The sequence below is a fragment of the Carettochelys insculpta genome, chromosome 19 (assembly GCF_033958435.1).
Source record: "Carettochelys insculpta isolate YL-2023 chromosome 19, ASM3395843v1, whole genome shotgun sequence".
Lineage (NCBI taxonomy): Eukaryota > Metazoa > Chordata > Testudines > Carettochelyidae > Carettochelys > Carettochelys insculpta.
Genome location: NC_134155.1, coordinates 3473124 through 3498188, shown reverse-complemented (window position 1 = coordinate 3498188; position 25065 = coordinate 3473124). Strand labels below are relative to the sequence as shown.

The window sequence follows — 25065 nt, the reverse complement described above, 5'->3', positions numbered from 1 at the left end:
AAGAATATTACAGAAGTTTCACCCACAATGCCCTTTTATTCCATACTGAGCATCTTCTCCCCAGTAGCCCCAGCAGGCACTTCTTGTACCTCTACCACTGCCATGAAAAGGTGCAAAAAAATTTTTTTTTTTTTTACACACTAAAACAAAAATTCAGTATAAATATACAGGTGGTCGGGGAGGATAGGAATCCAGTTCCAGAGTTCCCCATATTGCCAAGGGCTGAGAGCCCAGAGCAGATAGTACAGGGTAATGGAAAACTAGCACCATCAGATCTCAATGACCTGCCTGTGGCTCACCAGGCAGAAGCACCCATCAACTCCTAGGCTAGAAAAAAGTGAATAAGGGGCAAAAGGCTGAGAAATGCCTGAGGGACTTTTCCTCACCCTTAAGGCCTCTGAAATGAGTGAGCATTAGCATATACAGAGAGAGGAAGGGCAAGGGATCTTTACAGACAAGAATCAGAAATGGGGTCCACTAGAGTGCGGAGGATAGAAATTAGAACCAAACCTGGATTTCAAACACACACAGGTTTTGGTGTGTTCAGAGCCAGGATGTCAGTTTCAAAATTCTTCCCTGGCTCTGAACCCTAGACCATTCAGACCTAAATTATGTGTTGCTTTTTATTCCACTGTGATGTTAGCGCAGGATATAAGTGACAGTGATACAACAGCAGTCTCCTTAGAAAAGAAAGCCGGGGAGGGTTTATTTTAAACAGCTGTTCACAATCAGACCCTAAATGTAGTGGCTTGTCTGCATAGCTCTGCCCTCATTGATCCCCTCCCAAAACCCTCATTCCAGGGACCAAGATGTCCTGACACAGATCCAAAGGAAGCCAGTGATGTACCACATGTGAACTCTTCATCCTAAGGCTATTTCCAGATCATTATTTGTCCAACTGCTTTCCCTACAGAGCAGCTGCTTTCAAGTTATGGGTCTTGGGACCAGAAGGCAACATGCAGGTCTCAAAACTGCAGGCCAAGGCAGATACAATGTCACTGTGTATTAAAACTGGTTTGCCAATCCCTGCACTATCTGGGGATCAATGAGGTGACCACTGGTAACAGAGCTTTTCCATCCTTATTTTTTGTGTACTATGAGGCTTATGACATCTTTCCCAGCCACATTCATATTAACAAATTACTAACAGACATTGTAGTCTCACCTTAATGAACTCTGCTCCTTGTTCTGGGAGACAAGTCATGTTATTTTTCGTGATAAATGTATAGACAATCACCCAGCTATGCAATATCTAGGGTCTGCCTGATAGCACTCAGATCTCTGTTCCATGTTGACTTTGGGCAGATTTCAGAACCAGGAAGGTCAAAATGCAAAATAGCAGAGTGAAAGACATCAGGCCAATGTGCCTGGCTTGAAAAGGTTCCCTATTTGAAAATACCTAAACACTTTTTAGATTGAAGCACATTACTGTCTCTTTACCATTGCTGTTGAGTTCATATGGGGCTCAGTAAGAAAGCAGCCCTGGATTGTCAGCTCAACACCTTCCTATCACTCAGCCAGACACAGATACAAAGGGAAAAAAAGTGCCATTTGACCTCAAAGATATTTTTAGCTGTGACAGATATAACATGACCAAAAAAAAAAAAAAACACCTTCTGAAAATGTTCAACCATGAGTAGGTCAAAGCCACAACACTTGCTCCCTAGAGTTTTGGCACACTGGGTATAACAGTATTACTGTGCCACACAATCCCTTCAAATTCAACAAATCTACAGTATGTGTTAGTAGGCTTTTCTATAGCATTCATCCCTGTAATTATCTAAGCACCCCCTGTACACTGAAGAATTTATCCTCACAAGGGAGGAAAACATTGTCACCAGTTGACAACTGAAGAGCCAAGGCACAGATAGATTAAAATGACTTGCACAAAGTCACAATGGAAGTGTGTGCAAGGTTGACTAGGGCAAGAAGCCAGACATCTTGAGCCCCAGACCAGAGCATTAATTGTCCTTCTGTTCACCTAGCAGCAGAAACATGAAGTGAGCATATAAAGTAATTTTAAAATTAAACAAAGAACTTGCTAGAGTTCCATCTAAAATAGATCTGTCAATCAAGTGTGCAACTGCAAAGGCAGAGCTAACAAATAGCACATGTGTGCACACACCTATCCAGTGACTCCCACCCACTTTATATCCATAATCTCCTAGAACACACAGGCCATTGGGCACAATCTGATCACTTACACAGCAGAAGCAGAATTATAGGAATGTTCTAAATGACTGCACGAGGAACAAACCCTACCAGTCAATGCCTCATAACAATACAGCACCCCAGGATAATAAACAATGTATGCTGTACCATTCTCTTTCTCAGCTACAGTCTTGCTTAGGGCACAGTGTATTAGAAAGGGACAAAGGCTAGATTCCAGTTGTGAGGCTCATTTGGGAGGCACGTATCCACAATTACGCATGTGGAAAACAAGGTTTAATCCGGGAAGAGAAGGTAGTAAATGCACAACTTGAACTCAAAGACCAGCTTATACAAACTGCACTTGTAGGAGTCATTCCATAAATGAGGTTGTGACATCAACATCAATGTGGTTTTCAAGGGAGTCTCTAATTCAGTTGTAAAGCAAGGAACATTACTGTCTATAGATATAAAATGTAGAGGTAATTACAAGGGAAAGTCGGCAGGCAGAGTGGGTATTAGTGGCATCCAGCTGCAGCTTGGGGCTAGGTTCACTCTGCCCTTTTCCTCCCTGTGCAGATCTGATACCAGCTCCTCTTTGCTGATGACAGGAAGGAAGTTCAAGACAGAATGAATCATTGAGCAACAACTGGCTTCCATTTTGCTGAAAACACCCTGCTGCCTGGTTAACAAGATGATACTAATCAAAAGGATGGATGTAAAAGTGCGGTCCAACGGCTGTTGCCTGAAAGGGTGCAGCCAGTGTGAGATACTAGTGTGTGCAGACTTGGAAGAACAAGAATTTCCTGTGTTTAGGGGACCATTATACAGTTCCAGGTTTCCAACCAGGCATGCTGGGAGCTCAGCCTATGCTACTGTCAGAAGCATTCACCTAAAAATGCTGGTGGGAACACTCTACTAGAAGAGGGCAAGATTGTTAGAAATCATTCACAGGAATGAAAGGAAAGCTAAGAGGCAGATTACCAGCCAGTTTCCTTTGTTATACACCGAAAGAACAGGGAAAAGCCAAAGATATGTCAACTAAGAGAAAAATTTGTTTTCAAAATATAAGGGTCTATAAGAGGCTCCAGTAGTTTCAGCATCAATTTCTGATTCCGAAACAGAATACTAAATAAATAAAAAATGCATCTACTTAGAACAGCAAACCATTTGAGATCCCAAATGACCAAGGGACTACGTGGAGCAGGGAAAACCCCACCAGTAAAGAAGCACTTTTTAAAAACATCTCCAAAGATTACATTGTTGGACATTTTACCTCGCCTGGTTTTCCCATTTCTGCAGTGCACCCAGTTCACGTAGCTCTGCACTCGCTTAGCTACTATTGTTGGTACCAGAGAAGCACAGCTCTCTCTGTTGGGTATCATTACTGACACCAGGTGTAGCAGGGAAAAACACAAAATCATTCATTAAAGCCCTAGCAGATGAAAAGACTTTCTGCCATATACCAGGATAGCTAAATTCCTCTGTTGAGCCACCCTATGAGCAGATGCTGGAATTCTGGAGACAGATGCTAATTACGCCTTGCTCACTCATTGCAGCAGGTGAAGCTCATTAAACCACCCAAAGGAGTTGCGTATATCCACTCTGGAGAGAGGTGTCTAAGGCCTTAGGCAGAGCTGAACTGTCCTAAGAAGTGCCACACCAAAGGAGCAGGCTTGGGTAGAGTTTATTGCACTACCTTGTTAATAAAGCGAGATGTCACAAAGGGGGAAAGTTTTGAACCTACAGAGCAAGTGTTGATGATTCCCATGCAGGATGACAATATCATCTTTGCACAAATACACATAAGGTTGCAACGTGATCTTGTTGTATAGGTGATTTAACTGTCACTCTCAGTTAATTCACTAGGCCTTCCCAATGCAACGTCAGACTTGTGTATGGTTAGGGCTTGGGAATAATTCTTCATGTATTAAGCAACGTAGCATATGAAAACGCTTCAGTTACCAGATCGGCTGTGACTCCCAAGAGTTGTTTCAAACGTTAATAGTAATAACACTGCAACTATAACATGCTGAAGGCACTACTTTGAACTAAAGTGTTTTCAAAGCCCTTTAATGTATTTTTCTTTATTATTTCAGCAAAAGAGTAACTTACCACAGAGCCAGCAGCTTATATATGCTTTCAGCATCTGTTGCAGAGAAAACATCCATAAAACTATATCCTGAAACTGATTTCTAATGGTGTAAATTGGTATCAGATCAAGTTTTCAGTGTGTGCACTGTTGGCAGCATTCCACCCTCCTGCTCCACCACCAATCACAATCACTCATAACTTGCAGTAGCAGACAGAGATAAAGGTCTATGAAAAGAAGGGCTAAGGAATAGCTGTTGGAATTTTCTGAAGCTCCAGGAATTCCAGACGTGAAATTATGTAGTTGGGATGATAGAGGGGGAATCAGGATGTGCCACTATTACTGCCTGTGCCCTGGAGCACTATCTGTGAAGTTCTGCCCAAAAGAAAAATGCAGGTAATGGCCTAGGTATTCAAGAATTTGTCTGAGGACTAACATGTGAGTTCTAAATCTTTGATTGCTAAGAAATTACAGCATGAGAAACCACTAGATATATCATGCCAAAACTAGCATCATAATTCCAAAGCAAACAAAGGCTTAGACAATAAAATGAAACTACCCTCCTGTCTTGAACTGAGTTAATGGATACAAGGTTCTCTCAGCAGCAGTGGATATATCACTGACAAAAATATGAATCAGAAAAGTTGAAGGTGGTGACATGCTTCAGTGATGTCAGCATGAAACAAAAGGTAGAAAAAGTCCCTTAAAGCCCTTCAATGGAATAAGGGCAACTTTACTGTGGCTTTCTCTTCCATTTTAAAGGGCAAGACATTTACAAGTACAATGAATGTACAGCTGTGATCTTGTGCTCCCTTGGACATGTCATGAGTGGTGCAGAAGATGATATTGTATTCCTAGGAAAATCAATAACTAATACCTAATATAGCAAGTGGAAAGTGAACGAGAGGTTTGAGGTCTCCATTTTTATCTGAACACTTTCACTGCTAATTTTCCATTATATATGTTTGAAGACCATTGTCCCACTAACAATCCATAGAGACTGACCCTGTTCAAGCAGCACAGTAAATGTCTTCTACCAGGACATAAGTGGAGTATTCAGGCAACCCAGCAAGTATGTTCCCCAGATGCTTTTGCTTGATCAAAGTGCTGTAAAAGACGGCATGGGATCAGGTCCATGGTTTCCCCAGAGCTAACATAATGGGAATCAGGACAATGTCATTTGCAATTATCAGGTGCTTTCCCAGAACTACCACATTATTATGTTTTTGCTGCATGCCACCAACTGTCAGAGCAGAAAAAGGAATTTAGGATTGGCCAGGATGTGCACCAGAAGCAGTTTTGAAATAGAATATACTGAATTCAGTGGGCTGATACTAGGTGCCTCAAGCGCTTGTCAGGTTGCTATACATAAAAAGAATTCAATTATCACCTCTGTTTTTGAGGGGCTTCTAGTGGAATGCTGATGGTCCTAGAACAGCAGCAGCACTGCAGGGCACAGCTCTTGTACAACATGTATGCCCAGAAGCCCAGTAGCAACAAGAATCAGGACAAACTGACAAAGAAAAAAGATGAAGTGCATACAGTTCAAATCCCAGAGACGACTGGGCTTTCCAATGTAGGGCAGGGTTTCTAAGAGCAGCTAGTGATGAAGTTTGATTATGAAGAGCATATAGTTCAAGTGTTTCCTTCTCACCCTCAACTCCAGGATCTCAAAGAGCTTTCCAGACAATAAACAAGTTAGCCCAGAGGCTGGCAACAAGAAAAGCAAGAAAAGCCATTTTTTTTTAAAATTCTGTAAAAAACTCAATAATCCAAGAGCTGCAATGCATGTGCATATGAGAGGGTCCTTAAGAAATAACATCGAACCATACTTCTTGTAACCCCTATGTTGAGAACAATGCCCACACATTTACCACAATGCACCGTACATATTAAAGGGGGAGTTAGCCTACATTTCAAGATCACATATTGTTTGCTATTTTTGATACGAGTTGTTCATTTTTGGCTTTTAGACATTTACCAAAATATCAAAAATAATCAGGAGAGGGTTTTTTTTAATATACTTTGCAATTATAGCATCAGGAGCCACAAAGGAGTCTTGATGGAGCCGCAGGTTCCAGACCCCTGAGTTAGGCTAGCTAATGTAGGCTACCAATATCCCATCTAGAGATGAGACAAGCATGGAATGTAGATGTTAGTGGCCCAATTTTCAGAGGTGCTGACTCCTTGCAGCGCCCACTGACTTCAGCTAGATTTACATGTGCTTAAAACATCTCTGAAAATCAGACTGAAGCTGTTTTAAGGTAGGCACCCAAAATCAGAGGCAACTTTTCAAAAATTCATAGATTGCAAAGCCAGAAGGAACCAGTGTAATTATCTCCTAGTCTGTATAACAGAGGCCAGAGAACAAATCTGTTAGAGAAACATCCAGTCTTGATTTAACAATTGTGATGGAGAATCCACCATGATCCTTAGGAACTTCTTTTAAATAGTTACATACTCTCCCTGTTAAAAATCACACCTTATTTCCAGTCTGAATTTCTCTAACATCAATTTCCAGCTGTTAAATCGTGTTGTGCTTTTCTTCCTAGGTTGATGAACCTACTATTTAATATTTCTTCTGCATGTAGGTACTTACAGAGTATGACCAGGCCACCCTTTAAACTTTTCCTTGGTGTTCAACTAAATAGACAGAGTGCCATGAGTTTATCACTGCAAAGTAGGTGTTCTAGTATTTTAATGCTTCTGTGATTTTTAAACATTTGGATTCTTTTGAACATACTGACTTTAGGGACTTGACCAAACTCAGAGTCAGTGGGAAGGTCTGAATGAAAGTTAAGCAGTTCATCACTCCCAAATAGGTGCTCCTTCCTATAACGCTTGCTGCCACTCAAAATTAACCACTAACAAGATCATTTTCGAGGCTCAAATCTTCTTGGAATTAACCATAACTTCATATGATAAAATATTAAGAATTTTGCACTGGTGGAGTACAAGGAAATTCCATCCTGAGATTCTGGCTCTGCTTTCTTGATTTAGATATAGATTAATATTTGCACTACATGGTTGTGAACTATAGAAATTACATAGCTGCAAACCCCTACCCCACAGGTATTTAAAACACAATAATCATCTTACTGCATCTACAGTCAGTTGGGACACTTCTAAATTCAGCAGAGGAGGTGTTTAGTTACAGTTGGCATATGCCTCTGGTTTTAATTGCCTCTGCAGCAAATAGGAGAAAATACCCCTTCTTCATGGATTCACATGTTAGCAGCATGAACTTTTTCTTAAGAAAAATGGCTGGTTCTCTTCGTCACAGCCTTTGCTCCAGCCCTATTGATCACATCAGCTATCATCAAGCACAAGGCCCAGAAAATGAATGCAAATTACTGCACAAGGTCCAGGGCTCATCCTCCTGTCTTCGTCTAAAACACAGTTGTTACCTTCAACACCAGATGATTTACAAACAGCTATGCCACACAGAAGCCATTACAAATCTGAAGGCAACAAATACAATGAGCAGAGAAGCAATAAAGTAGCTAGAATGAAGTCCTAGCAAGCTACATACGGCATAAGCTTTCTGACTCTCAGGGGAATAACAGCTGTTGTACGTAGGATGTGCTCAGTGAGATAATGAACAAAATAATAATTTTCTTGCACTTCTATAGCTCCGTGAATCCTAAAGGAACCCAGAGCATTTTACAGGTGGTAAACTGGGTATTTGCATCCACCTCAGGATACAAATAGCTCTGGACCAGCAAGATATGCAGTATTTTAGTTGGGGAGGGAATTGGAGTAGGCTTACTTATGCAGAATGCAGTGCTTTTTTCATGCCAGTACTTGGCTGACACCTCAACAGTCCTAGACATGGGATTGCCTGTGGAAAGGGGGCAGGGAGCTGCCTGAGCACTGGCACCTGCTTTCCCCCAAAAGGCACTGGTAAAATGTAATTCACATAAATGGAACATGGCCAGGACGCTTGAGCTAGTTTCCCATTAACAATAGGTATAATTACATTTACACATCCTCTCTCCAGGTCTGCATCCAAACCCTGAAGAATCACAATTTATAGAACTGAGACACTGACCTACTGGGACTAGCGCGAGCATTTGAGTGCTCCAAGTTTCCTGAAAATCAAGTGACTAATTCATCTCTCCAGCAAAGATCCAAATAAGAAAGCAATGATGCAAAATCAGCAGAACATAAAACCAGAGGAAGATGTATTCATCTAAGTTTGGGGACAGTTTGCTAGGCAGAAGAAGTTGAACAGAAGCAGAACAAAATCCCACAAGAGCCAAAAGAGTCTCAGAATGGAAGACATCACAGAAAGTGCCACCTGAAGAAAGCTGAACAGAGGCCATGAGAGAGCAAACACATAGAAAGGTGGGTGGGGTGGAGCAGCAAGGAGGAAAGAGGCTGTGAGGGACAGACAGTAGGGCAAGGCACTAAGCTCACTGTGGCTGGAGGAGCAGAGCAAGACTGTCAGAGAATTGCAAAAGGTACAGGATGGGAGCACAGAAAAGCGGAAAGCCATGGAGCAAGCAGTCCAGTGATTACGGCTGTCATCCTCCAAGACCTGTAAATGTTAACTCTGGTCATCCTATGAGGTCCCAGGGAAACCAGTATTTTTATTGCCATTTTGCCAATGAGAAAACAAAGAAATGAAATCATCCTTGGCAACTGTGTTGCCTCTTTTGCCCAGGCAACTTTCATCCATCATCAGAGCAGAAGGGTGAGGAGATTTGTGCCTGGGCAAGTAACTTGCAAGTGACTATCACTGAAGGGTAATTATCGCCTAGGAACTCCTAGATCATGGTCTATGCTCATCCCACTGATTAATTCAAACAGACCTCAGGAAATGAAAAGAGGAAGAGACAAATGAAGAGTTAAACATTTTAAACCAAAGAGCTAGATATGGCCATAAAAAGAGGAATTATTTGTTCTTCAAATTAAATAGAAAACTTAGCCAATATTCTTACTGCTAAAGAGACAGAGAAATTTAGGGCCTGCTCCAAAGCCTGTCGAAGGCAATGGAAGTATTTCTTTTGTCTTCAGTTGGTTCTGAATCAGGCCCTTCCTATCCAGATCTCTAGCTGAAAGCTGACCAAGGAAGGTAGTGACTGAAAGGCATAACAGCCTAATGGCTGTTTGGTGAACAAGGCACAATGAGTTGGTGAGTTTAAGGGCTGGGTTACACTAAAGCAATAGGTCAATGTATTCTGTGTTACACCAAAGTTATAATGAGCATGACCACCCCACCAAGCCCTTTCCACTGATTTAAAGGGCTTGTAAAACTGAGGCCTGTACTCACCTCGGCAATAATCATAACACTCTAATCAACTTTTTTGGGTTGACCTATGGTAGTCTACACACAGCACTGTGTAATTTAATAGGAATGGCCTTCAGGAGATGTCCCAGAGTGTTTCACTGTAACCACTCTGGACAGCTCTTTCAACTCTACTGCACTTTAGTCAGCTACACAGGAAAAGCCACAAGAAATTTTGAATTTGTTTTTCCGTTTGATCAGTGTGGAGAGCTCACCACCAGTACAGCTAATCATGAATGTCCAGCACTGCAAATGCATGAGCATAAAGGAGACCTGGATCTGGTTGCTGCTTGAGGAGATGAGTCTGTGCAGGCAGAGCTCTGAACCAACAAACAAAATGCTGAAATCTATGTGAAAATTGCACATGGCATGGGGGAGATGGTCTACACCAGAGGCACAGAGCAGTGCTATGTGAAAAATAAACGAGTTCAAACAAGTGTATCAGAAGACAAGGGGGACACACAGCTACTCTGGTTCTGAGCCACAGGCTTGCCTCTTCTATGAGTATCTGCATGCCATTCTAGACAGTGTACCCCGTATTCTCCATGGATACCTCCCAGGAGCTTCAGGCAGTCTTGACCAACGAGGAGGAGGAAATTGTTGAGGAGGAGGAGGAGTGCACAGCAAGCAGAGGAGCCTTCCCAACAACCAGGACCTTTTCCTAACTTTGGAGCCAATTTCCTCCCAAGACCTATTGATGCGCAATGGTGATTGTGGGGAAGGCACATCAGGTGAGTGTGCATTTGTAATCACACTGCAGGGTTTAAATGCATTTGTGCTTAATGTTTCCTCTGAGGTAAACAGCCGGGATACTGTGGCGTCTAGTCCAGCTACACAGCAGGTGTTCTCTGAAAAAGCCTGTTTATGTGCCTGCGGATGGACTGGGAATCCTACAAAGATAGGTGTAGCAAGCTCTGCTGGAGGTAGTCTTCAATCTTTTGCAGGAGATCTCTGGGGAGGGCTGCCTTTTTCTGTCCACTGTGGTAGGACATTCCTATGACAGTATTAAGTGATCTGACATCACTGCAGCACACAGCATAGTCTCTGCTCAGATTCCTGGAAAAACTGATCTCTTTCTGGCTTTGTTAGCCTCAGGAAACTGATATCACACATGGTTATGTAACTGAAATGGGGGAAGGTTCATAAGGGCTACCCCTTACATAATCTGCCACTCCTTGCTGATCCCCCCTAAAAATGTCTCCAGGTCTGCCTTGTTCACATGCTTGGTTGGAAGAGCTCATCCTGGAACACAGCCAGCACACGTAGGATGCAGATGGTCCCAAGCTGACTGTGTCATCCATCAAAACAAAAAGCAGTCAAGTAGCACTTTAAAAGAGTAGCAAAATAGTTTATTAGGTGAGCTTTTGTGGAACAGACCCACTTCTTCAGACCATAGCCAGTGGGTGTGTCCCACGAAAGCTCACCTAATAAACTATTTTGCTAGTCTTTAAAGTGCTACTTGACTGCTTTTTGTTTTGATAGTGTATAGACTAGCACGGCTTCCTCTCTGTTACTATGTGTCATCCATGTCTCTCTCCATCCCAAACCTGGTGCCAGCACATAACAAAAGCAAATGTGTTCAATAAACACTGAGGCAATATCCACATTGCTGGGGTGAGGGGGGAAGAGTGCTACAGTTTGCAGCCATTAATCACAGATGCTTAAAAAGCAGCAGCAAAATTAAAAAAATAAAATAAAAACAAAAATATACCTCATCTTTTCTTGTGTGCTTACCATGCCTGCTGCAAAGAGAATTCTACTGTTCAGAGCTCTGCCATGTGTCATACCTTACTGGTAGATACTTACCGTAAAAGGGAAGACGGCCTTGCACTTACAGGCAAAATATGCACTGCTGTAAAGAGTTTCATTCATTGCAAAAGTTAAATGTGTGTTTTCAACAGCGTGCATTCTGTGATGCTACCTTTGTACTTTTTCCCCCTTGCAGCTGGAATTATGTCTATAGGCACCTTCCCACACACCAGCACAAAGGCTGAGCCAGACTAAAGGTGAAAAAAATGAACAAGAGAAGACATTCTGTGATATGACGTGTTCCTCTGCTCAGTTTATGGACATTCTTGGAGAACAGTGTACTGCCCAAGAGGACAGAAAAACATGAGGAAAAAAAGAACATAACATGCAGGCAGAGAGACTGCAGTTTATGGGGGGAGCAGGCAGACATGTTGAGGCATCTGGTTGAGTTGCAGGAAAGACAATTAGATTTTAAGAGTCCCACTGCAAACCAAAGATGAACCAACTGCCCTCCTCACCAAGTTCCATATTCCCCTCTCCTCATCATCCAAGAATCGTGGCAGCAAAGAGCTCTGGTATCTCATGAATTCAATTCCAGGGGAGGGTTCATGGAGCAGAAGGCTTTCATTCACACAGCTCTGATTTCTACACAATGCAATTCTAAGCTACAGGTCCTTGTCCCTCTCCCCCATGTTATCAAGCCATTAGACTTGAGTAATCTTTACTATTCATTGTTGTCTCTGTTCAGTGTATGTTAGCATAACAAAAATGAATGGACTGAGGCCACAAGCTTATTTATTCACTGTGCACTCTGTGGTTGATTTGAGCTTAGTTTACAGGGCAGTAGATGCAAAAAAAGGGGGCAGCTTGGATAGAAAAAACACATAACAGTCACATCAGCACTGGGTCATTCATAAAACTGGTTTTCAGAGCCCCTTAGAGATGAAGTGTGCCTCAGTGTGCTTTTCTTACTGTCCTGGTGTCTGGATGCTCATAATTGGCCATTTCATACATACTATGGAGCTTACAGTAAGCAGCAGCAGCAACAATTGGAATACTGCTTTTGCTGAGGTTTAACATAGTGAGTAAAACGGCACCAGCTGGCTTTTAAATGGCCAAAGGCACATTCTACCACCATTCTGCACTTGCTACTATTCAGGCTGCCTGTGACTGGCTTCATGAGCCATGGGAACAAGGGGTGGGCTGGGTCTCCAAGGATAATTACTGGGATCTCAATGTCACCAACTGTAATTTTCCTATCTAGAGAGAAAGCTCCTTTTTGCAGCTTTCTAAAGAGACCAGAGTTCCTCAAGATGTGCACTTCACGAACCTTTCCTGACCATCCAGTGTTTATGTTGGTATGCCCCTTGTGCTCCATTAGACTTGCGACGCCATTGAGAAGCACCCCTTCTGGTTTATGTACTATTTGGCAAGATGGTCTGGTGTCAGTATAGAAAAATGCATTCTGTCTATCACCCCAACACAGTTAGGGAACCCCACTGTGGCAAAGCCATCCCCCTATGTCTTGCACATTTCCCAGAGTTACCTCCCTTCTTAGCAGAAGTGTATTGATTATCCTGGGTACTTGGCTCACAGAAGCCTCCATGGTACATTTATTTACTCTGAATTGATTTGTGACTGACCCATAGCAATCTGGCAGTCCAACTTTCCAAAGAGATATTGCTACTCACTTCTCAACTGTCAGAGCAGGTCTCATTTTTGTAATGCAGTGCCTCAGGGCTGGGGAAAGCAATTCACAAAGTTCCATGAAAATGACCTTAGGCTCCTCATCCCAGAGCTGCATATCAATGCAGTCACACCACTCTGCGTTTGTTTCATGGGCCCAGAAATGATTTTCCACTGGGTCAACATGCCCATCTACCACCAGCAAACATGCATTGCTCCATTCCATGGCTTTTGGAATGCCTGTGTGTGAAGTGGCACTTTCCTGTGCATGGGGACTACTGGCTAGACTGCAAATAATGCATGATAATGCATGTGATGTTTGCGATGTTCACAACAACAGCATACAGCTGATAGGGATCCATGCTTGCTGTGAGACTGTGTTTGCAAGGGTAATCAAGGCTTAGGAAAAACAGTATGCAAACGATTACTCCCTGTTACTTTCAGGGACAGAGGGAGGAAGTGGCGGAACAGGAGAGGGCATCATAGGAGTTGACAACATGTACCCAAAACAATCTGCAAAAAAAAGTTTTTGTCCCATCTAGCACTGGGATAAAACCCCAGAATTCCAATAGGTGGCAGGAACTGTGGGACTGCTGCCCAGAGTGCGTATCTCCGCCACTCAATGAGAGCTCTGGTAGTGGGATGCGCTCCCAAAGTGTGCATCTCTGCCAGTCAACGTGAGCTCTGGTAGAGGGATGCACTTCACCAACCAAATATGCATAGTGGGGACAGGCAGCATTGTCTTTGTAAAATCAGAGACTAATCATGTATTTAAATAAATTTGACCTAATTTTGTAATGCAGGCATATCCTCAGCTTGCTTGTATTATCCACCTTGCAACTACAGTAATATTGCATCCCTTATAAGCAATTCATGAGAAAGACCAAGCACTGAATCAGCCAGAGATGGGTGTTCTCCCACACTCTCATAGATTGCTCCTGAGCAGTGTTGGAGCACTCTGGGATAGGGGTAGTAGACGGAGAAGAGTCGCTCAACTACTGCCCACTAAGACCCTTTTCTGTGGACCAATGCCATCAGTCACCAGGGCTGTCAATCCCATTCCTTTCACCAGCATCAGGATAACATTCCATAGAGATTTAAAAACATATATTTTTTTTTTCCTTTCTGACATCTGTGACCTCTGCCCAACAGTAAATCCAACAATTTTTGAGCATGAAAATGTAATAACTCAGGGAGCTAGGCAACCTTCTACCAGCAAGAGGCTCCGTTACAGTAGTTACTATGGTGACTGGTAGAGTTAATGGATATTTAAAGGCAACTCATAATCACATTTGTTAGACACCAGGAAGATTTAGGATGATAGAGACACAGAAGGCTTAGAACTAGAGGAACCAATTTACTGCTGGAGCTCTGGACTTAAGGAAGATGTTCTGACTTACAGACCTGTTGAGTTGGACCCAGAATTCCAAATGCAAAAGGGAACAGCAACTCCCCAAATAAGCTATTTCAAGTGAACTTACTCCAATATTTTTTTGTTTCTGAAGGCCTTATTACAATAGCTGTAGCTTAGTCACCGCAGAAAAACACAGCGCCAAAAATATAGTAAGAGATTAGGAGGCCTTTAAATAGTTACACATTTTGCTCCATGTGCAAGCAAGAAGCACCTGCTGATTTGGATACCTAACTAAATTTGTGAAGTATGTTTAAATCATTGAACAGGCAATATCTTCACTTGAGATATTACCAAACTGAGACACAAAAGGTTTTAGCTTGTATTTGGACACTGCAGGGGTGCCACCAAATAAATAATTACAGAATGTGCTACTGTTCAGCCTTCGTGTTGGTGGGTGGCCAGGGATGGCCCTGCACCCTGAATATAATTTTAAAGTGGTTCCTCACATCAAAGGGGATTCTGCCATAGATGGAATTTAGATGGGGGCCATCTTTTTCATGAATTAGAGAGAAATGTAACATATTGGCCGTGTCTACACTAGCCAAAAACTTCTAAATGGCCATGCAAATGGCCATTTCGAAGTTTACTAATGAAGCGCTGAAATACATATTCAGTGCCTCATTAGCATGTGGGCGGCCACGGCACTTCAAAATTGATGCGGCTCGCTGCCGCGCAGCTCGTCACCACACGGCTCGTCACCACACGGCTCGTCCAGACAGGGCTCTTTTTTGAAAGGACCCTGGCTACTTCGAAGTCCCCTTATTCCCATCTGCTCATAGGAATAAGGGTACTTCAAAGTAGCTGGGGTCCTTTCAAAAAGGAGCCCCATCTGGACGAGCTGCACGGTGGCGAGCCGCGTCAATTTCAAAGTGCCGTGGCCACCCGTATGCTAATGAGGCACTGAATATGTATTTCAGCGCTTCATTAGTAAACTTCGAAATGGCCATTTGCATGGCCATTTCGAAGTTTTCGGCTAGTGTAGACGTAGCCACTGTTTTGTTTTTAACCCATTGTGATCCATGCAGATTTCATGGGAGTTGCACAAAGAGAGATTGCAAGAACTAGGCACCTGATCCTTAATATCAGGAACATCTCAGAAGCTTGACAAAACCTGAATGTAATTTACCAAACCGAGGATTCTTTTGCCTTTTCACTGCATTTCTCCCCACAGCACTTGCCCTCTTACATCCACTTCACTCTGGACTAAACCAGGTTTCTTGAAAGAGAACTCAGGCTCTTACAACAATAGCTTGCTTTCCTGGGAGGTGACATCAGCACGCTTGAGTTACGAGAGGTTATATACTTTTAAAATTGTAAATCATTGAATGAAAACACAATTATCTTTGATAACAGGATGGAGAGAGTATCGAGAAAGGGGGTAGATCAAATAAAAAGCTCAGATACCTTGCACAGTAGAGTGGTCACTCTTCAAAAGGGTATAACAAATACAAAATACTTAAGAGTACATTAGACACAGTGACAGAAAAAAGGAAGGCTCAGCCAAACATCCTCCAAACCCAAGTCTCGTGCCGTCTGTCAAATTGCAAAACACAGTCATGTGGAGAAGGCCCAGCTGGTCTCAAGAAAGGCTTTGAAAAATAAGGTAAGCAGTTTGTCTTGTGCTAATCTAAGTCAGGATCTCAGAACACCAGACTATGTTTGCAGCTTTAATTTTCAAATCCCTGTCTTTGTGGGCTACAGCTCATGTCTTTATAGATATGTTAGTGGTTAGGAAAAACAAATGACAGTGGTTGCCAGCATGGAAAGCCCTGTCAGTTCAGTACAGACGTAATCCCCTCCACAGCTTTGGTTTGCATTTTATGAACAAAGGGAGTGAGGCTCAAAAGAGGAGGAAACTTTGTTTCCAGTTGCTGACTTCACACACCATGGACTCTCAAACTGTCCATCCAAGGGTCTGAAACCACCCTACAAACAGCAAACAAACTTACACTTAAAGTATCTTCATCACCACATTACCTGGCTGTTCAGCCATCTATAAAGTAACACACCTAATGCTGGTGACTAAGTACTGGAAACAGAAAGCAGGAGTCCTTGTTTCCAATTTCCTGCTCTACCCATTGGAGCTGTTCATTATGAATGCAACAAAAAAGTTAAATATATATAAAAAAAAAAAATTGGAAAAGGCCCAGAGTCAACAGTACAAAAGAAGGGAAAGGGCGCCCACCCATACAACAAGTCAAGACCTCAACCAATACACCCTCTAATCTTTTCCATCCATGTGCGGAACAATTTTTTGTGCACTACCAGCAGAAACAAACAAACAAACAAACTAGCTATGAGAGCTTTGCTAATCAGGTGGGTGGTATTTGAATCTTTCTGAGTGGCAACACAAGTGCACAGCTTACTGGGAACACTGACCTCAAACATAATTTGGTTGGCACTACATAGTTTGCAAACTGCCCTAAAACCTACCCCCATCTGTTTTTATTTGCTAAGGCGCTTCCTGATTCCAAAGGAGGACAGAAGTTGCAGCCCGGATCATGCTCTAGACCAGTAGTTCTCAAACTGTGGGTCAGGGCCTCAAAGTGGATCACAACCCTGTTTTAAGGGGGTCACCGGGGCTGGTTTAGTCTTGCTGCAGCCCAGGGCTGGAACCCGAGTCCCACTGATTGTGTCCGAAGCTGAAGCCCGAGTGATGGAGCTCATGTGTTAGGCCCCCTGCCTGGGGTGGATGCCTTTGGGTTTCAGCTATGGGCCCCCTGCCTAAGGCAGTGAGGCTCAGGCTTTGGCTCCTCCGCCTGGGGGATGAGGGCTTGGGCAGGTTCAGGCTTCAGTCCCCACTCCTGCAATAGTGTAATAATTGTTGTTGTCAGAAGGAGGCTGTGGCGCAATGAAGTTTGAGAACCCCTGCTTTAAGCCAGTGTTTCTCAACCTTTTAGATATTCAGGACTGGTTTGCTGACTTCCTAAACTATGTTAGGAAGATAGCAGGGACCAGCATCAGTCCATGACCAGTAATTAAGAAACATGCCTCTAAACCGTATCAGTGCAGCAGGAAGTAACATCAGTCACAGCCCTCTGCAAACATGCAGAGCACTCCTGGTCATGGTGAGTGGCTTCTGACTAGGGAAGCAGATTCAAAACAACAAGCCTATGTAGCTATGAAAATCATACTTCTGAATCAGAATTTCAGACAATTTACAGTTTAAATGCTTTGTCCTTCAGGGCCCTGACCTACATATCCATAATCTCCAAAGATTCAGTGATGCTGACCAACATTCTCTTAAAAGCTCCTATGTGCTGCCCTCTAGTGAAAATGAACAAATAGATCCTAATGTATAGCACAGTCCAGTACGCGTACATTTTATAAAAACATAATATCGATTTGACCTTGCTTGCTTACCAGATTTCCTTTTAATTACAAGTGAAGAGACAAAAGAATGTTTCAAAGTGTTCCTTTTAGGGTTACAGAAGATAAAAAAAAATGCAATTGCTGCTGAGAAAATTGAGGTTTCTTGTAGGAGGTTGAATAGTGTAATTTCAGGCACATGATTCAGAGGACTGGCTTGTGCTGAAGGGATCAAACACCAATAATTTGCAAACATACAGAGTGTTTGCGAGAGAGAAACTGAAATTTGGAGTGAGCAGCTTGTTCATTGCAGGTTTCTACTTATTCCATCAAGCAAGAATTTTCATTCATGCAATCCAGGCCCCGATCCTGCAAACACTTTACTCATAGGAATAGTCCATGGAAGTCAATGGGATGACTTGCATACTTAGAGATAAGCACAGGGTTAAATGTTTGCAGGATCAGTGCCTTAATTCACATGCAGAACATAAACCTATGTGTGCATAATACTGGGAAAGGGGAACAATATTCATAATGGAAAGTGATACTGTATGGGAGAGAAAAGATCAGAAAACTATAACATGTGAGTTCTGGTCATAAATGAAGTTTGTTCCCATAACCCTGGATGCAGCAAACCACAACAGAAACAAAAAGATAAATTGTACACCCTAAGTTCCAATTCCAAATCACAGATCTCTGCCACTGGAGCTAGAGGAAAATCTCAGTCAGCTTCCAATGTGATTTATGTGTTCTATTGCCTTAGATTTGCAATATATTATTATAAATATAAAATACAGCCTCTTCCCAACAAAAGAGGAAAGGGAAAATAATCCAAAACAATACTCCAGCCGCCAAGAGAGCCCAACTCTCCACGCACTAGTCCTAGCCCTTAACACACCATGCACTCCCCCAAAATCCTAAAGAGATGGGCTTTGCGTGTACCTTGAAGGTCAGAAGAGGTGGCCCATTCTTGTTAAAGGGAGATTGAAGTTCAGTACTCATAAAGAACACTCTGGCTTCTTTTCATATCAAGAGAGTTGCGTGTGTACCTTTACTGCGTTCAGTTCAGAGGGAATAGCACTGAGCAACCAGTAGAGGACAGTAGAGAGCTCAATGCACAAGTCAGGATGAACAAGTCTTGTGGTACCTTATGGACTAGAAGATATTTTGGAGCGTAAGCTTTTGTGGGCAAAGACCTGCTTCATCACTTTGTACAATAAAATAAACCATTGTAAAGTATTAAATGTATTTGCACAGAACTATCCAGATTTGCATGTCCCTTCTTGTAAACCCGTAACAATGCTGAAGTGTAAGAGCAAAGGAAAACCAGGCTAATATAGTACTGAATACCTATTGCACCTAATTTAGTTCCAACTATGGATCTGATTTGCAGAATACATGGAAATATTTAAATTACGTTTCATTCATAGATTCATATTCATACATTTTTAAAATAACCATAACAATGTTTTCTAACATTTTAAATTATTGAAATTCTGTGCCTTCAAGCATCCCATTTTCACTGTTCCTTGAGTATTAGCCCAAAACTGCAGATTTAAAAAAATGTTGGATATTGATGTAATTGGAGATACACATCTCCTAGAGCTGCAAGGGACCTTGGGAGGTCATTTAGTCCAGTCCTCTGTCCTCTTGGCGGGACTCAAGCACCATCCCCCATGTCTACTTGCCCCAATCCTTAAGTGGCCTTCTCAAGGATTGAACTCACAGCCTGGGGTTTAGCAGGCCTAGGTATGTCACTACTGAGCACATAGCACAAATAATTAGTAAAAATTTTTCAAGCATTTATTTTAGCTGACAGCTTCCCTTTTAAGCAGAGTTGGAAGTATTAAGGTGGAGTTTCTATACTACTGCCAAAGAGAATAAATGGTAGTGTAAGAGTTAAGATCCTACCTCATCTGACTCCCATCAGGACTGAATTTTATGACTGCGAGACAGATGTTGTAAAAACACTCAGTGTCCCTTGCTCTGTACAAACCCCCAGGCATGACTGCTCCGTTATGGCAGGGGCATCCAAGCTCTACTCAGCTTATGGGTTCCATGGAAAATTTCTGTTCACCTAGTATTTCTGCCTAACGTATGAAAAATGAAGTGGAGTAGAGCTGCCCTTGTCTGAGCCCAAGCCGCCACTTCAGATGCTGGGACCTAACTCCTTGGAGCTACCCACCCCCGAAAGGCAAGAGACAGTTGGCGGATGCACCCTAGGACACCATGAGGGGCATTAGCTCAGAGCTACTGCACAGATACCCACAGCACCTTGGCTGTGCGAGTGGCAGTAGCGCTCTGCGACTGGGTACGCCGGCAGGGCCACCCCATGGTGTCAGTGACAGCCACCCACAGGGCAGCCCTGCTCCCTCCCCAGCAGACCCAGGGGCCCCTTGCACCCCGGACTCAAGGCTTCCCCATGACCTGAGGGGGCTGCCGAGGGGACAGGATCCCTGGCACTGTGGCTGCCCTCGGACTAACCACTGGTCCTTGCTGCCTCCTCTGCCTTAGGCGGCCCCCAGAGCCCCTCCTGCAAGGCCTTGAGCCACGGCCGCGGGCCCAGCCTCCTGCCACTAGGGCCCCTCTGCCTCCCGCCCTGGCCAAGGCCCCAGGGGACATGCCCCCGCCCCGCCCCGCCCCGCTCACCTGCTGCCTCCTCAGCCGCCTCCTCTCAAGATGCTCCGGCAGCGCGCGCCTTCCCTCTCCCCTGCAACGTTCCTAACAGCCGCCAGAGGGCTACCGCCGCGGGGCACCCTGGGAAACGTGGTTCTCCCTCTCAGAGCGCGCGGACTACAAACCCCGTGAGCCTCAGCGCAGCGGAGCCTGGCCGCGCCCCAAGGCCTGCCGCGGCGGAGCATGCTGGGAGTCATAGTCTTTTCACGGGGGTTGCCGCAGGGCACGCGGGGACGAACAGGCGCCTGGCGGCTGGAGAGGGGCAACAAGGGCCTGGCGCGCTCTGCCCTTCGGTGACGGGCGGCGTGCTGCCGCCCCCCCGCGCGGAGCTGCGCGGTGTGGAATCGGCTGGTGCCTCCCCCTTCTCAGCGCCGAGTGTAGAATCTGCGATCGGGAGACGGCGACTGAGTCTACCCGGCCTGTCATGGCGGCGGCCTCCTCCCCCGGAGCGAGCGTGGCCGCCGGCCCCGGGCCTGAGCCGCCCGGGCCAGCGCCTCTGCAGTACAGCCTCCTGCTGGCGCACCTGGTGGGGGAGCGGCGGGGGCCGCGCCAGGCCCGGGCCCTGGACCCCGCCGCGCTGGGGGGCATCCCGGCCCCGCCCAAGAGCGACGAGCAGAAGCTGATCGAGGGGGTCATGGAGAGCTGCGGGTTCAAGGCGGCGCTGGCCTGCGTGGGAGGTGCGGGCGGGGCGGGGCGGGGCGGGGCCGGGCCGGGCCGGTCGGAGAAGCGGCGTCCCCATCTCCCCTCCCCGCTCAAGCTGCCTCGCTCCCGGGGCTGCTGGGCCTCTTCCGGACTGGCTGCCGGCCCCGTGACGGGACCTGCCCTGACCCGACCCGGGCTGGAGTCGTTACAAGGGGAGGCCTGGCGGCTCGGCTGGACGAGGGCGGGTGGGGGTATGATGGAGGCTATCAGACACCGGTGGGGAGGCAGGTGTTACTGACTCCTGGGTAAGAATTAGGGGGTCACTCAATGAAGTGAAGGGACGGCTGGTTTGAAACATACCGAGGACATTCACGCAACCCAGTCACCCTGTGGAACTCCTTGCCGGGGGTGCTGTGAAGGACAGAACTACAGCCGAGTTAAAAAAAGAACTAGCTAAGTTCAAGGAGAATGGGATAGGACCATCAATGGCTATTAGCCAAGAAGGTACAGCTCATGGCCCCTGTGCTGTGGGTCTCTACACTTCTGATTGCCAGAAACAGGATCCAGGCCACACGTGAGGAATCAGTATTTGCTTCATTCTATTAATTTGTCCCAGTATGGCCATTTCTATATTCATGTCAGTTACTTCCCACTCCCTATGCTGCAGTTTCCTACTTTGTATGCAGGACTCTCCAATACTTGCCCGAAGGGGTAACAGAAGAGCTGCCTGGGATGTTTAGAGATGTGCTGTATTATTGTGACTGTGAGGCATAGGGGAGTCTGCTGTCCTGACCACCAGTGTCTTTTACAAACTCTAATGTAGTACCAGGATGCTGGGCCGTTTGTTGTGATGACAGTGCTACACTGCTGCATCATCAGGAAACATTCTGTTCTCACTCTTCTTTTTGGTTTCTTTAGGGTTTGTTTTGGGAGGAGCATTTGGTGTGTTCACGGCAGGCATCGATACCAATGTAGGGTTTGATCCCAAGGATCCCTATCGTACACCAACCGCAAAAGAAGTCCTTAAAGATATGGGCCAACGAGGGATGTCCTATGCCAAAAACTTTGCCATTGTGGGTGCTATGTTCTCCTGTACAGAATGCATAGTAGAGTCTGTAAGTAGCCGTCTTATGACTATCTGAAATGATTTCATTCTTTGGCACTCTTGCCCTGCCGTGTGCGCATTCCTAACTAACGGGCTGTTGACCTACTCTAAAGCAGCCTTTAGGGATGGAAAAACTACTCTAGCTGAAGATGAAGTACATCTAGGCTGGGTGGGGGACACTTTTTTTTTTTAATCAAGGGCCATTGACACACAGAAAAATAAGGGGCCACCCATCAGTAAAAGGAAAATGTACTCCAACCTCCTGCTCCCAAGTGAGAAGCAAAACCACCACCCACATTCAGCTTGGGATACTGGGGCTTGCCCCATCTGGAGCTTGTGCTCCAGCCTCATGGGGCGGGAGGTGATAAGGCTCAAGACTTCTGGCCTGTGGCATGGAGACTTGACCTGGGCCAGATCAATGTAAGCAGGGGTCTGGCTCTGGCTGTTGAGCTTCAGTGTTGTCCAGATCACTTGCTTGTTAGAAAAGTGCAGAACTGTGGGCTTCATCGTTCACTGCAGAGAAAGAAAGGGAAGGTCATTGCATCCCTGTTAGGGTACACTTGGCAATCAAAATAATTCTAATTCCAGGGCTGCATAAACATAGGGGTAAATTTGGGGACTATAGTTTTAAAGACTACCCCCTCTTTTGAAATCAGTACAAGAAAACAACCTCTGTACCCGTTGTTCCTCTAAAATATTAGAAGCAAAAAGGAGATTGGTGTGAAAATCATGTTCTGGAGGCAAGTATCGGAGAGGTAACCATGTTAGTCTGTATCTTTGAGAATAACAGGAAGTCCTATGGCACCCTATAGACTAAGGTGTCACAGGACTTCTTGACGTTCTAAGGGTAATTCTGGATCATGTCCTGGATCTCATGCTGTAGCTAGCGAGCCAAATGGTCTTACTTGCCTCACTGCTGAGACTCCAAGTTGCTTCATTTTAACTGGAAAGCATAATTAACTCATGTAGAACTGTCTGCATGGCAATATACAGCCACAGCTGGCCCTTGTGGGGCTACTGCAGGGTAAACATTCAGGCTTGGGCTTGAGCCTAGACTCGGAGACCCTCTCCCCTCTTGTAGTTGTGTACCCAACAGCCCAAGTCTTGCAAGCCTGAATTTGATGATAGATGCCAGCCCCTTTTAGGGTGCAACTGCACCTTGAGTGTGTCAAATAATTCTCTCCCTTCCCTCAAGAAGTGTCAGACCATAGGTCAGTTTTGCCATCTGCTGGAGAGTTAGGAACAGGCATGTTCAGCTGTGAGTCTGGGGGACTGGAGAGTTGTTTTGAAATGACCCCACTGCATTTCTCCATTCCTCAGTATCGTGGAAAATCTGACTGGAAGAACAGCGTTCTTAGTGGGTGCATCACTGGAGGAGCCATTGGCTTCAGAGGTTAGTAGCACTACTTCAAACCGCTTCTGTGCTAGCGACGGCTCTATTCAAGACTGCCTGTTGCACAGATGCCGCTGTAGCCTTTTCTAGCCATGCCAAGTAGAGAACACCTCCACGTTGCATTAAAGGGTCTGTGATGCTGCAAAATGAGCTGACATAGCTTTGGGTGCCGTCTCTACTTCCCTAGTAATCGGTGGTTGTGTAACATTTTGCTTCCATCAAAACTGGTTTTGCTCTGGTGGCTTGAAAGACCCATACAGACAGAGAGGGCTGGTGTGGAGGGGATACAGGGAACATGACTGTACCTTAAGCATTAGTCAAATGGAAAAAATTAAACCTTCTTATTCAAGGGCCTCAGGAATTTTGGGTGTGTGTTACACTTGGATCAGTCCTAGACTAACCACTGCAACAGACTACTGTACAGGAAATACACTGCCCCCTATACCCCAGAGGATGAGTGTCGCTAGCAGCCATCAGAATGGGGCTTAATCCCACAGCAGTTGCTGCTTAGCTTGTGGGCTTTGGGCAAGAACCTCCAGCTGTTCCCCTAAGAATAGGCTGGGCTGAATCACAGAGTTCTTCCTCCTTTTCCTTTCCTCAAGTGTCTTCCCCTAGGGCATCAAGGGAAGCAAACAGCTATTGTAAGGGCCCCTAATTAGGTTTGTCATAATCTGGCTGGCTGGACCATCCTTTTGGAGCCTTTAAAGCAGCTGCTGCCTTTATCCCCACCATACTGTTCAGGCCCCCCACCTACCATGCTGAGAATATCCCAGGGAATGCAGCCAGCTGTTGAAACAGCCATTTCATCAAAGCTGACGTTCATTTGCAGCCCTTTGGCAGCAGAGACCGGTAACAATGCAGCATGCAGGCCCAGTCCCAGATTCCAAGTACTGCAGCTGCCCCGTTCCTGGGCTGCATCTCAACCCAAATCCAGTTCCAGTTAGAGTGCATGTTTCTCTGCATGGAAAACACTGCAGCCCTCCGAGCTTTTCAAGGCCAGCAGCATAAAGCGGCTCATGGTCAGATGTGCAGTACGTTTCTCATTCGTGCCCTTCTCCTCTTGCATTGCAGCTGGTTTAAAAGCAGGGGCCATTGGCTGTGGCGGCTTTGCTGCATTCTCTGCGGTGATTGATTATTACTTACGGTAACAGTGCAGATCTGTGGGGAAGTTTTGCTTCTGTTCCGGTGCTGCTGGTACGAGCGGGTGGTTCACCAGACATACAGCCTGGCCTGCGGATCAGTGAGCAGAGCACACTGGATGTTCTCTGCTGTGTTGCCGAAGCAACTGATAATTCTTTCGCCCTTCACCCTGGCCGGCTGATTTCGTGCCCATCACTGGCATTCCTTGAACTTGAGCCAGACTTTTGGTCACCATGGCATCAGTGTCTCCCTCAGAACGGACGCTCAGTTTCGAAGAGCTGAGTCTCTTCTCACCAAGACCCTTGGGAGTCTGACTTCTGCAGCAGGTTGTGCTGGTGTTGAAAGAGGCAAGCCATCAGAATCTATCTGAATAAAGGCAGCCAGCTGGCTTGTCAGTTTGCTGCAAACGTTTGAACAGTAA

The 25065-nt window shown here is 45.1% G+C and overlaps 2 protein-coding genes across 4 annotated transcripts in view; one reads left to right on the top strand and one right to left on the bottom strand.

The window, feature by feature from the left end:
- The window catches only part of SPECC1 (sperm antigen with calponin homology and coiled-coil domains 1), a 191328-nt gene extending 172616 nt beyond the window's left edge, over nt 1-18712 (bottom strand). Inside the window, exon 1 of one of the 3 annotated variants that reach the window (XM_075013422.1) lies at nt 18631-18712. In XM_075013422.1, the coding sequence (XP_074869523.1) occupies nt 18631-18690 (60 nt within the window). In that variant the 5' untranslated portion in view covers nt 18691-18712. The remainder of the gene's footprint in view (nt 1-18630) is intronic. The other 2 variants (XM_075013424.1, XM_075013420.1) reach the window with 2 other exon arrangements.
- Nucleotides 18713-20589: 1877 nt separating this feature from the next.
- TIMM22 (translocase of inner mitochondrial membrane 22) lies at nt 20590-25065 on the top strand. Its single transcript, XM_075013673.1, has 4 exons — nt 20590-21041; nt 21925-22121; nt 23432-23504; nt 24576-25065. The coding sequence occupies exons 1-4, from the start codon at nt 20789-20791 to the stop codon at nt 24650-24652; spliced, it is 600 nt and encodes a 199-aa protein (XP_074869774.1). The 5' UTR covers nt 20590-20788; the 3' UTR covers nt 24653-25065.